At 36.3% G+C, this 12686-nt stretch overlaps 1 protein-coding gene across 4 annotated transcripts in view; it reads left to right on the forward strand.

Annotated features, from left to right (window-relative positions):
* Positions 1–179: 179 nt before the first annotated feature.
* C24H18orf54 (chromosome 24 C18orf54 homolog) overlaps positions 180–12686 on the forward strand; it is a 34357-nt gene continuing 21850 nt past the window's right edge. For 3 of the 4 annotated variants that reach the window (XM_059880991.1, XM_059880990.1, XM_005224269.5), the window contains exons 1-5: positions 180–269; positions 2642–2964; positions 4236–5018; positions 5356–5506; positions 8156–8258. In XM_059880991.1, the coding sequence (XP_059736974.1) occupies positions 2688–2964; positions 4236–5018; positions 5356–5506; positions 8156–8258 (1314 nt within the window). In that variant the 5' untranslated portion in view covers positions 180–269; positions 2642–2687. Of the gene's footprint in view, positions 270–2641; positions 2965–4235; positions 5019–5355; positions 5507–8155; positions 8259–12686 lie in introns of those variants that run through there. The other variant, NM_001206167.1, reaches the window with a different exon arrangement.

The raw sequence follows: 12686 nt of genomic DNA on the forward strand, positions 1-12686 counted from the left end.
CGCCAGCCATCTTCGCTTTCCAGGGTCATTAAGTCTTGTTTTTGCGGCAACCACAAACACGTTCATTTTCCTAACATAAATCACAGAGCCGTTGAGTCGTTTGTTTATTATTTCCTGTGAGCTATTACCATATTGGTTGGTTAACGCTGTACGTTCTGCGTTTGAATCAAAGGTAGTTGAAACCACTGGCCACTCGTTTCAGCATTATATTCGTCGGAATGATGGATTTCCTTTTGGAGCGGCATGCTGAAGTGTTTACGGAAGAAACGGTAAGAGACAGCGAATTTGCTTCAAAATAATTCTGTGGCGAACGTGAGGAGAAGTGGGTGGATAAAGAGTGTGGTTGTGTTGGTTATTGATGCAGAATGAGGGTGCCCAGGAGTTGACTTAAATTTTCTTCTTGTGTGTACTTTTGGAAACTGCCCAGTAATAATTCATTCGTGGGTTTTCTTTTTGCTTCTTGTGAATTAAGATAAATGTTATTACCCACTTACTGAGAACTGTAACTTAACAGCTTTCCCTTTTAGGGTTTTGTTTTTGTTTTTAAGATTTTGTAAAATAAAATATAAAATTGGTAACCTGTGCTGTGTTGGAGTAAGGGAAGAAGTGTTTGGTCAGGTTTGTCATCCAAGCAATATTTACTTGAGAAGATTTAAAATCATTAGAAAGGTGAAGAAAGGGCAAAGCTGACTTGGTCTAGCCATATCAGAACATTCAGGAAAATAACAATTATCTTACATTCTACTGATGCTTCGGTTGACTACTGTCAGCTCTGACCTTTTTCTCTTCTTAAACTGAAGACTTTCTCACTGTTCTAAAATCAAATTTGACAGCTATTGAAATTACATTAAATATTGTTATAACTTAAACATTCCCAAAATTATAACCCCCGATTGAGGGCGGGAGGAGAAGGGGACGACAGAGGATGATGGTTGGATGAATTTGAGTAAACTCAAGGAGTTGATGATGGAAGGTGAAGCCTGGCCTGCTGCAGTCCGTGGGATAGCAAAGAGTCGGACATGACTGAGTGAGTGAACTGAACTGAAACATGTTATAATACCATAGCATATGATAAGTCCTAGACATTAAGCTTTCATTTTTACTTCAGAAAATCCATGATTTGATTCTTAAAAAGAATGTCATATTATTTACTGAAGTTGTCCCTGTTCATTTGTTGCTGTTGCTGCTGCTAAGTCGCGTCAGTCGTGTCCGACTCTGTGTGACCGCATAGACGGCAGCCCACCAGGCTTCCCCGTCCCTGGGATTCTCCAGGCAAGAACACTGGAGTGGGTTGCCATTTCCTTCTCCAATACATGAAAGTGAAAAGTGAAAGTGAAGTCGCTCAGTCGTGTCCGACTTTTAGCCCTAGGGACCCCATGGACTGCAGCCCACCAGGCTCCTCCGTCCATGGGATTTTCCAGGCAAGAGTACTGGAGTGGGGTGCCAATTGCCTTCTCCGGTTCATTCTGTTACTTCTTAGGTTTTCAAATATACTGTTGTTGCTATATTAATGTAGACTGAAATTCTCTCAATTTTAATAATGGAAAAAAAGATGAGTGCATTGAGGCAATTTTTCCATACTGTTAAGTCTCTTTCGAGAGGAGGGCTGAATCTGTTTTACATGAGAATTGAAAATAGGGTAGTATCAAAAAACGAAATGTCAGAAAAGGATTGTTAAAACTGCATTATTTTAGGAAAAGAACATTTTGCCAGCTTATTTCATGGTAAGACTTGCAGTTTATTTATTGATGAATATTGTAAATTGTTTGCTCAAATCTTTGGGGAAAAGGTTGCCTAAAGTTACATATTGGCATTTAAAATGTTGAAAGTGGATAATTAGTCTCCATTTTTCCTTCTTGTTTCAACTATGTCATTTGATGCCTTTTAAAAATTTATCAGGCTCCTACTGTGTGTAGTGTATGGTGGGCTTATGAGTTCAACAGTATTTTGTATAGGGGAATGTTATGTATTATGATGTCATAGAGTGTATGAGCATAAGAAAAGACTACGTCAGTAGTTTACAGGACTTTAAAAAAAGTGAGTATTCTTCCCTTGACACTTTCTATATAGTCTTAGATGATTTTTTAAAAAATGTATTTGTTTTTAGTTGGAGGATAATTACAATATTGTGTTGGTTTCTGCCATATCAACATGAATCAGCCATACATATGTCCCCTCCTTCTTAAATCCCCTCCCACCTTCCACCCCACCCCATCCCATACCTCTAGGTTATCACAGAGCAGCAGATCTGAGCTCCCTGCATCATTCATCAGATAATTTTTGTATATATAATTCCTAGCATATATTAGGTGCTCAATACATGGAGAAGGAAATGGCAGCCCACTCCAGTATTCTTGACTGGAGAATCCCATAGATGGAGGAGTTTGGTGGGCTACAGTGCATGGGTCGCAAAGAGTCGGACACGACTGAGCGACTTCACTTCACATGTTTTCTAAATCGACGATGAAAGAATTTACAGTAATTAAAATGGAAAATATATAATGTGCATTGCCTAAAAATAATGTATAGATAATGAGTTTTGTTTTGTAATGTTGTAAAAAGTTTATACAAATTTAGTAGTTTCTCTGTGTGTGGCCTATTATTTTAATTGGAACTTTAATCTTTTCTTTTTGTATTATAGTTGCTTTTAGGAGAAATGAATAGAAATCACCAATTTTGAGGAAGCCATGGCAAAATCAGATACAAAACACAGAGTTTGTTCTCGGCAATCTTCAGTATCTTCTCTGTTAAGCTGCAACCTGAGTGGCAGTAATTCCTCTAACTCTGGCTCTTTTCAGTATAAGGATAAACTGTACAGTTCTGCATCTCAGGCTCTACAGGCCTATATTGATGATTTTGATCTAAGCCAAATGTGTCTTGGTGCAAGCACTGGAAAGATTAACATTGATAAATGTTCTGCTAATATGCCGGAATTCTCCAACTACATTTGTAAACCAAACAATGGTATGCTTTTATCCTTTGTTTTCTTTTTACCTATTAATTTAAAGAATTTTGAGAGATGTATAGTAGTCTTAGAAAATTAGATGCTTTATTTTGTTCTTTTGGAATAAAAAATGACTTGTAATGTTGAGATCTGTATATATTTCTTAAATGATTCTGTGATTTTTGGTTCTCTGGAGTTTTGGGGTAAAGATCCTCTTTTAACTTTGGAGTAGAAGCTCATAAAATGCAACTAGTAATAGCAGATGGCTGATTCTAAACCCTTAAGCCATTCTGTTACAGTGTAATGGACAGAGCATTGACTTGGTGGTTCTAGCTTTCATTACCTAGCTTAATGACTTTAAGCAAATGTCAGCCTTTCAGAATTTATACTTGATCAGTTCAGTTGAGAGGATAGGGCTGTATTAGTCTTCTTATCTGTATTCTGTGGGGCAGTAACATTCACAGGATGTTAAGGATTTTTCCTTGGTCAGAGGTCCATTGGGGCTTCCCTGGTGGATCAGTTGGTAAAGATTCCACCTGCAATTCGCGAGACTTGGGTTCCATCCCTTGCTTGAGAAGATCCCCTGGAAGAGGACATGGCAACCCACTCCACTGTTCTTGCCTAGAGAATCCCCGTGGACAGAGGAGCCTGGCAGGCTGCAGTCCATGGGGTTGCTAAGAGTCGGACACAACTGAGTGACTAAGCACAGCACAGCACGGTATCGAGGTCCGTGAAGACAAGTTTGGAAAATGCATCTGTTGATAACCCAGTTAACACTTGACTGACCCCTAGGGTGAAAAAAGTTTACATCAACTGTTAGAAAAAAGTGGGCAGTATATTCCAGAAGAGGAGAATTAGAACAGCTGTTCTGTGCGTGTGAATGCTATTTCAGGGTTAGCAAGCAAGAAAGCAAATTATTTTTTCACCTAGTTTAATGACTTGTTTTTTTTCCTGTGTTGAAGCCAGTTGAGTGACCAGTATTCATGTGAGTGTATTAGTGCATTGGGTGTGTCTAGATGAAGAAACTGTAAATTAAAGAATATGAAAATATTTAGGAGGCTGGAAAGCAAAAAGTGTAGCAAGTAGTTAAATTGAAGACATATGAAGGAAAAAAATCATATCCAGTTACATCAACCTATACCTTTCAGGCTTTTAATCAAAGCTTGAGTAAAGATTAAGGAAAAACAGCAAACATGATTCTTAATTCTTAATTCTCATTTACTGTTGAATGTTATGAAGTATTTTTATATGTGATACAGGAAGATAAACAGAATTCTTCTTTGTTTTTCAGCTTTTGAAAATCTTGATGACAAAAGACATTTATCCTTATCCTATAGAGGACAAACTCTTAATGACATAGACTCCATTAGTCTAACAACTGATGATCTATTAAAGCTTCCAGCAGATGGATCATTTTCTTTCACTTATTTTGGATCAGGTCACGGAAGTAGCAAGAAAAACAGGAAACATATTGGAAGACTGAGTTCATCTGACAGAGAAAAGAAGCAGAATTTTCAAGAACCAGCTGCTCTCCAGGGCAAGGATAACTTAGTTACCCCACTTGTATACACAAATATAAAAGGAAGGCAATGTGGTAGGCTAAAAAACCCAAAACTCATGAATAAGGCTAATAAAAGCGTTTCTGTACCATCTTTATCTTTTTCCAAAAAATTATCTTTTAGGGACAGTTCAGAACACAATCTTGAAAAGAATTACCCAAGATGGCTCACTAGCCAGAAGTCTGACCTTAATATTTCAGGGATAACTAGTATACCGGACTTCAAGTACCCAGTCTGGCTCTACAATCAAGACTTGTTACCTGATACAGATAGTCAAAGAATACATCAAATGTCTAAAGAAGATCAATGTTCTCCGAGGCATAGTTACCAGGCACAAAGAACTTCTCGGCTAATGAATAAATTAGATTGTTTTGAATATTCTTTTGAACCTTCATGCATTTCACATTCCTTGAGTGAGGATAAAGGATTACTGAATGAATATAAATGTGGTCCTGAACCTAGCCGTTGTCTGTGTGAGAATCTGCTTCTTCCAGGATCCAAAAAGCCATTCAGTGGTAATTGTTTTGTTTTTTGTGTTTTTACTGTTTTTAAGAACCAAAGAAAGTGCTGTAAATTTGATGTAGTATCTAGGATCTGTTATATTCTTGATGGAATGCTCAAGTGATATTTTTGTTTTGAACTCTTATCACCTTTATTTATGTAGTATTCTGTGACTAGAAAAATGTCTTATTTTTTTCTTTGTGTCACAACAAATGTTACATTTTAACATAGCTTGCTATTGTGGATATGTTTATATTCCAAATAATGTAAATTCTTGTTGCCTTTATAAGATTTTACTATGCTTTGCATTTATTTCTTTTCTTAAATAATTAATGTAATCTTTTAAATTAGGTGACAAAATTGAATTGCTTATCCTGAAGGCCAAGAGAAATCTAGAGCATTGTACTGAAGAGTTACCAAAGACTATGAAAAAGGATGACAGTCCTTGTTCATTAGATAAACTTGAAGCGGAAAGATCATGGGAAAATATTCCTGTTACTTTGTAAGTTAAAATGCAGCATTCAGTTTTCCAAATGAAGAATGCCATGTGCACATCTGGTTTCATCTTTAAGTAACTTAATGATAATTAACAATGGTAATATCATGGTATTTTTATAGAGCATAACTTTCAGTGTTGTTTGCTTTAGATCGCATTTTTCATTAGTTACCACAAGAAGGTGGTAACTTTAGGTACCTTATATAACTTTTGTTTTTGTTACATGATCCTTTCGTTGCACTATCAAATATTGATATATGTTTAATAGGGATTAGAACCAAAAGCAACTCTTTTGCAAATGGAGAAGGCTATTAAAATTTTACTACTTTCTTTTTTCACTTTTAAGTTTTATCTCCCTCTATATTCTCTATATTTTAGAATATTCATTTCTCTTCATTTACATTTTAATATTTTTCAATCATTATTTTCCATAAATGATGGTAGAATTTTTGTATAGTAAATGTTTGAAGTTTCTAAGAGTGTTTTCATTTGTGTGCTAAACCTCTCTGTGATATAGTTGCTCAGAATAATTTAAAAAGTGTTTACCCATGAATGTGAGCATAGAGGAAGAATCTAGGAAAGCTTCTTTTCTCACTGATATTAATTCCATGTCAGAAATGCATTCTTTGTAATCCTAAATCCTGTCCTAGGCTCTGATAATTTAATATCTTCAATTGTCTAAACCTTCATTCTGTTCAGAGTTTATTTCCTGACTCCTTTAATTACTTCTCAGTTGAGCATCTTATTTTCTTAAATGTGGACGTTGACTGTAATTGCAGTTTAGAATCTTGATTCTGTCATTTCCTTGCTGAGATTTTGTACAGGTTGCTTCTACTTTGGGGTTCTGAGGATTCAGTTGACTAGAAAATAAATATAAGGTACTTAGGACAGTTTCTGATTTATGACGCTCCCTTGTAAATTGTAATAGTGGTGGTGATCATCCAGAATATTTTTTGTTTGTTCAGCTTCATTTCTCAACTGTTGGTTCATTAATGTGTTTAAAAAAAAACACACAAAAAAACTAGGATTAATAATTAGTTCACTTAATTCTTACAGTTCTCTTATTTTTCATATTTACTAATTTCTTATTTTCTTATCAGTTGGTTGTATTGTGTCTGTATTTGTAAAATCCTATAGGGTGAGCAAATATCAGAGGTGTTTAAATTGAGTAAAGTTTTTGAATATACTAAATGTATTTTGTAATTAGATACTATGACTTCTGACTTGTATAATTATCATTAATGGTTTGCCCTAGTTCACTTTCATGCATTGGAGAAGGAAATGGCAACCCACTCCAGTGTTCTTGCCTGGAGAATCCCAGACGCGGGGGAGCCTGGTGGGCTGCTGTCTATGGGGTCGCACAGAGTCGGATACGACTGAAGCGACTTAGCAGCAGCAGCAGTACCATCATATTATGATGGATATGTTTTACATAAAATTATTGATGGTGTGATAAGATATAGATCTGACTTCAGTGTGATATTGATAAATTATTAATCTGTCATTAAAAACAAAATTGACTAGGTAATAGTGTGCTAAAAGAATAACCACAGCCAGAAAATTGTTTTTGTTTTTTTGGTTTAACTTTCTGTAATAGAAAATGTCAAACACATACAAAAGTAGAGGAATAGTATGATAAATCCATATGTATCCAGCACTCATTTTTTTATAATCAGATAAATGCTTTTTTGATGATAGTTGGTGGATGTACAAACTCTTTGGTAAAGAATGGGAGGAAAAACTACTTGGGAACAAGAAAAAGTTCGTAGTAAATTACAAATCAGATGAGTGAATAATGAAGAACTGCTAATTACTGAGAAAAAAATTTGCATTATGATGTTTAAGTGTTTTAAGAGTCTTAGATATGTGACACTTGAGTTAGAAACACATACTGATATATAAATGAGATAGAATGAGTTTATTCTCTGCAGCTAATGGAATTTTGTTTTGAGAAAATATTTACTTTTGCTAGGGATGTACTTTTCTTCCCCTTGAACAGTAAGAAAAAAACTTTTATTTATTGAACTTCTTTTAAATGTCCCAGGTATGGAGAGTTAAATTTATGTAGTGTATGAGATAAGAAGGACTGCAAATGTAGAAACTGAAGTGAAGGTAAAGTTTTGTGAAGTTATACAATGATTGGGATTGGGATTTGAACTCAGGAATTTTAATTTCAGAATTAATCCTTCTCCCACTTTAATCTGTCCTTAGTGCCAGTTCTAGAGAAGTCTTTCCTGTTGCTTTGATGTAGGAGCATGTAGTTCCATCTTAATAGAAACCTATAAATTTGTGGGGGCTTTGTGTATTAATATTGAGTGACCAAAAATGTTTAGTTGGAAAAATGTACTGCTTGTTTCAAACAAATGCGCTTTTGGAGGATACCTATATTTGAAGGCTCATTTATTTAATTAAAGACTAGTGTCTTCAGTTTCTTTATCTTTTTTCTTAAAGCTTTACAGGAGAAGCAAGGAGATAGGGCGTGATGAAGGAAGAAGTTTAGGGAGAAGATGAAGGAATTATCAAGCAACATCCATAGGAATCCTATCTATAATGGTTACTTCATGGTGACCATTTAAAATGATAACGGTCAGTTATATACTGTCTAATTTTTATCAATTGGGAACTTATATACTGTCTTGTATCCTTAAATCCTAGCAAATCTCCTGTTCCTGTTAACACTGATGATAGTCCTCAAGAAATTCCAAAGACAAAGTATGCTAATGAATTCCTTGAAGATTTTTTAAATGATGATAATCAGGTGGGTGACGTTAAATCTTTTTATCTTATTAAAGGAATATTTATGACTAATTTATAGATATTAATTTCTAAGTTACTTGGATATTATAAAACAAAAAATGGCTCAAATCCTTTCTTCCCCAGCACATATCCATGAGACCATCACTCCTAGAATTACCGATAATTTTAGTATTCTGAAGTAGAGGGACCTGGGATTGAACTCTCTGGGGAGCCTAAATTGTCATTACAGTGATTTCTTTTTTTTTTTTTTCCTGGAAAACATGTAAAACAGCACCTTACAGAGTAAATTATATTTTCCCATAGGGCAGTTGCTTATTGAGAGTTGTGTTTCTAAGATACAGTTATACATCTGTTTAATTTAAAATGAGAAATTTATCACTCAGCTTTATAAAATCAGCACATGTACATCTTGCAAGTAATCCTGAAACAAAGTGTAAATGTTTATATATGTACGTAAGGAATGATTATAATATGATTTATAATTTTAATTCATGGCTGTTGAATATTAAATACACTTTTGAGATACTGACATCTGGAAGATTTGAGAGATTGAACATTCCAGACAAAAATTAGCTAAAAATTTTAATATATATCTTTTCCTTCAGTGACATTTACTATAGAAAGTAGAGGTTGTCAGAATATGTCTGACCTTAGTGCTCTAATAAGATACTATAGTAAATGCTGGGTAAATGAAACTTAATTATCAAATATTTATTTGCCAGATAAATTTGAGTACCAAACACTTTTCTAGGAATTGTATTCCTAATGGTGAATAAGAGAAGAATCCTTGCCTCTTGGATTTTTTATTCCAAGTTGGACAGAGGAGCTATATCAAAATGAAATAGGTAATGGTGACTGAATAACAACAACAAACAGTAATGTATAAGTGCTGTGCTCAGTCATGTCTGACTCTTTGCAGCCCCATGAACTACAGCCCACCGTCTCCTCTGTTCATGGGATTTCTCAGGCAAGAATACTGGAGTGGGTTGCCATTTCCTACTCCAGGGGATCTTCCCAACCCAGGGATTGAACCTGTGTCTCCTGCATTGGCAGATGGATTCTTTACACCATTGTGCCACCTGGGAAGCCCGTGTATAAAGGAGAGTCTTACACATGTTGTTAAGAAAAACTGATTGAGATAGAGAAACGAGGGCAGAGAAATTTTAGCTGGAGTGGGCGGGAACGGCCTCTCTTGTGAGGTGATGTTTGCATCAAAACCTAAAATGTGTGGAATAGAACTGCCTTATGATCCAGCAATCCCACTGCTGGGCATACACACTGAGGAAACCAGAAGGGAAAGAGACACGTGTACCCCATGTTCATCACAGCACTGTTTATAATAGCCAGGACATGGAAGCAACCTAGATGTCCATCAGCAGATGAATGGATAAGAAAGCCGTGGTACATATACACAATGGAATATTACTCAGCCATTAAAAAGAATACATTTGAATCAGTTCTAATGAGGTGGATGAAACTGGAGCCTCTTATACAGAGTGAAGTAAGCCAGAAGGAAAAACACCAATACAGTATACTAACGCATATATATGGAAGTTAGAAAGATGGTAACAATAACCCTGTGTACGAGAGAGCAAAAGAGACACTGATGTATAGAACAGTCTTATGGACTCTGTGGGAGAGGGAGAGGGTGGGAAGATTTGGGAGAATGGCATTGAAACATGTAAAATATCATGTATGAAACGAGATGCCAGTCCAGGTTCAATGCACGATACTGGATGCTTGGGGCTAGTGCACTGGGACGACCCAGAGGGATGGTATGGGGAGGGAGGAGGGAGGAGGGTTCAGGATGGGGAACACATGTATACCTGTGGTGGATTCATTTTGATATTTGGCAAAACTAATACAATTATGTAAAGTTTAAAAATAAAATAAAATTTAAAAAAACCTAAAATGAGTGAGTAAGTCACACATGTACTTGTAGGGAAATAACTTTTCATTTAGAGGGAATCGTTAAGTGCAGAAACCCCAAGGCAGAAAAATGTTCAAGGAAAATCAAAGTCCAGTCAGTGTAGCTCAGTCAGAATGAGCAAGGAAGAATGGTTAAGAGATAAGATGGTAACCAGGAGTCAGATCGTGTAGGTATGTAAGCAATGGAATGAAGATTTTACATTGTAAATGTGATGAAAAGTGCGTGGAGTACTGTGGAGGAATGAAATGATCAGATCTACATTTTAAAATATAAAGTGGCAGTGGTATGGAACATAGACTTGAGAGGAGCTGGGGAAGGACAAGGAACACAGTTAGGAGGCTTTAGCCATCTTCCATAATAGGGACTGTAAAGGCTTGGGTTAGGTGGGAGCGTTAGAAGTGGTCAGAAATAGTTAGACTTGTGATGTGTTCTTAAGGTGACTGGGTAGGGTGGAGACAGAAGATTCAAAGGGTGAGTCCCAGATGTTTGAGCCGAACAACTAAAGCAGTGGGTGGTGCAGTTTACTTAGTTGAAGTGAACCCTGGTAAAGGAACAGATCTGCGTAACTTTTGTAAAGTTTGAGATGGGTGACCATTAAATACTAACCAGCCAATTCCTTTTCTTCTGCCTTTACACACACACCACCTCACTACCACTGTGTTTTTTAATTTTTAAATAGTTTTAAATTTATAGAAGGTTGCAAAAATAATACAGATAGTTCCTGTCACCCTTCTTTCAGCTTCCCTAATGTTAACATCTCACTGACCATAGTGTAATTTTCACATTGGCATAATACTGTTACTAAAACCACAGACCATATTCTGATTTCACCAGTTTTCCTGCCAGTGTCCTGTTGCAAGATGTAGCATTGCATTTAGTTGCCGTATCTCCTCAGTCTGCTTCAGTCTTGACAATTCCTCAGTCTTGTCTGTCATGATCTTGATACTTTTGAAGACTTAATGGTCAGTTGGTTTTTTCCTGTAGATTGTTCCTCAGTGGGGTTTATCTGACGTTTTCTCATGATTAGAATGGGGTCATGAATTTTTAGCAAGAATGCAACAGAAATCATGCTGTGCCCTTCTCAGTGCATCATATCAGAGGGGTCATGATGTCATTGATAATATTGATAATGTGTCTTAATTCAGGCTGCTGTAGCAAATATGCCATAGACCAGATGGCTTAACAGCAGACATTTGTTTCTCACGTTTGTGGAGGCTGAGAAGTTCAGATGAAGGTGTCTGGTGAGATCCTGCTTCCTTGTTTTCAGGTGGCCATCTTCTTGTATCCTCATGTGGAGAGAGCAGAGAGGGAACAAGCTTTCTGTGTCTTTTCTGTAAGTGCACTAATCCTGCTCGTGAGAATTCCACCTTCGTGACGTAGTTACTTCATAGAAGCCCCTCCAAGTGCCGTTATGTTGGGATTAATTCAAATTGCACATTTGAATTGTAGGGGGCACACACATTCAGTCCAGAGCAATATACTGATATGATAATATGTAATTATCGTTGAAATTTATTTTTTATATTTATTTATAGATAATTTATATTTATTATAGATAAAACTATAATAATATGTTAGTACTGGTGATATTAGTCTTGAACATATGGTGCCTACTGGCTTTCTCTAGTAAAATTAGAGTTTCCCCTTGTAATTAATAAATATCTTAGGGGAGATGCTGTGAGACTGTGCAAGTATTAATAGTCTCAAGCTTCCATCCACTGTTTTTAGCATCATTGGTGGATCTTGTTTTTTGTCTGAATTATTAGTTGAAATTCTTGTGTAATGAGCTCTTCCTCCCCATTTATTAAACTGTTTTTATTGGGACTCAGATTTTTTTTAAACTTTTTATTTTATATTGGGGTATAGCTGATTAACAATTTTGTGAAAGTTTCAGGTGAACGGCAAAGGGACTCAGCCATATATATACGTATCCATTCTCCCCCAAATTCCCCTCCCAGCAGAGTTCTATGTGCTGTACAGTAGGTCCTTGTTGGTTATCTATTTTAAATAGATAGTGTGTACATGTCCATCCAAACTCCCTAACTATCCTTTCCCCCCAACATCCTCTCCCTCAATCCCCCTAGCAATCATAAGTTCATTCTCTAAATCTGGGGACTCACAGATACTTAATTCTAGGTTTGAAAGAAAGAAAAGTGAAAGTGAAGTTGCTCAGTCGTGTCCAACTCTTTGTTATCCCATGGACTATAACCTGCCAGGCTCCTTTGTCCGTGGGATTTTCCAAGCAAGAAAATTGGAATGGGTTGCCATTTCCTTCTCCAGGGGATCTTCCCTACCCAGGGATCAAACCTGGATCTCCCACACTGCAGGCAGACTCTTTACTGTCTGAGCTACCAGGGAAGCCTGGTATTATTTTCTAGGTTTACAATATAATAATATTATTTTGCTGCTTAAATTGTTCCAGTTTAGGCCGTAAGAGTTGCTTCAGGTTGGCTCTTGTATCCTTTCGACATGTCCCTATCATTTTTTGAGGACTTCTTT

This window comes from Bos taurus, chromosome 24, assembly GCF_002263795.3.
Source record: "Bos taurus isolate L1 Dominette 01449 registration number 42190680 breed Hereford chromosome 24, ARS-UCD2.0, whole genome shotgun sequence".
NCBI classification, from domain to species: Eukaryota; Metazoa; Chordata; class Mammalia; order Artiodactyla; family Bovidae; genus Bos; species Bos taurus.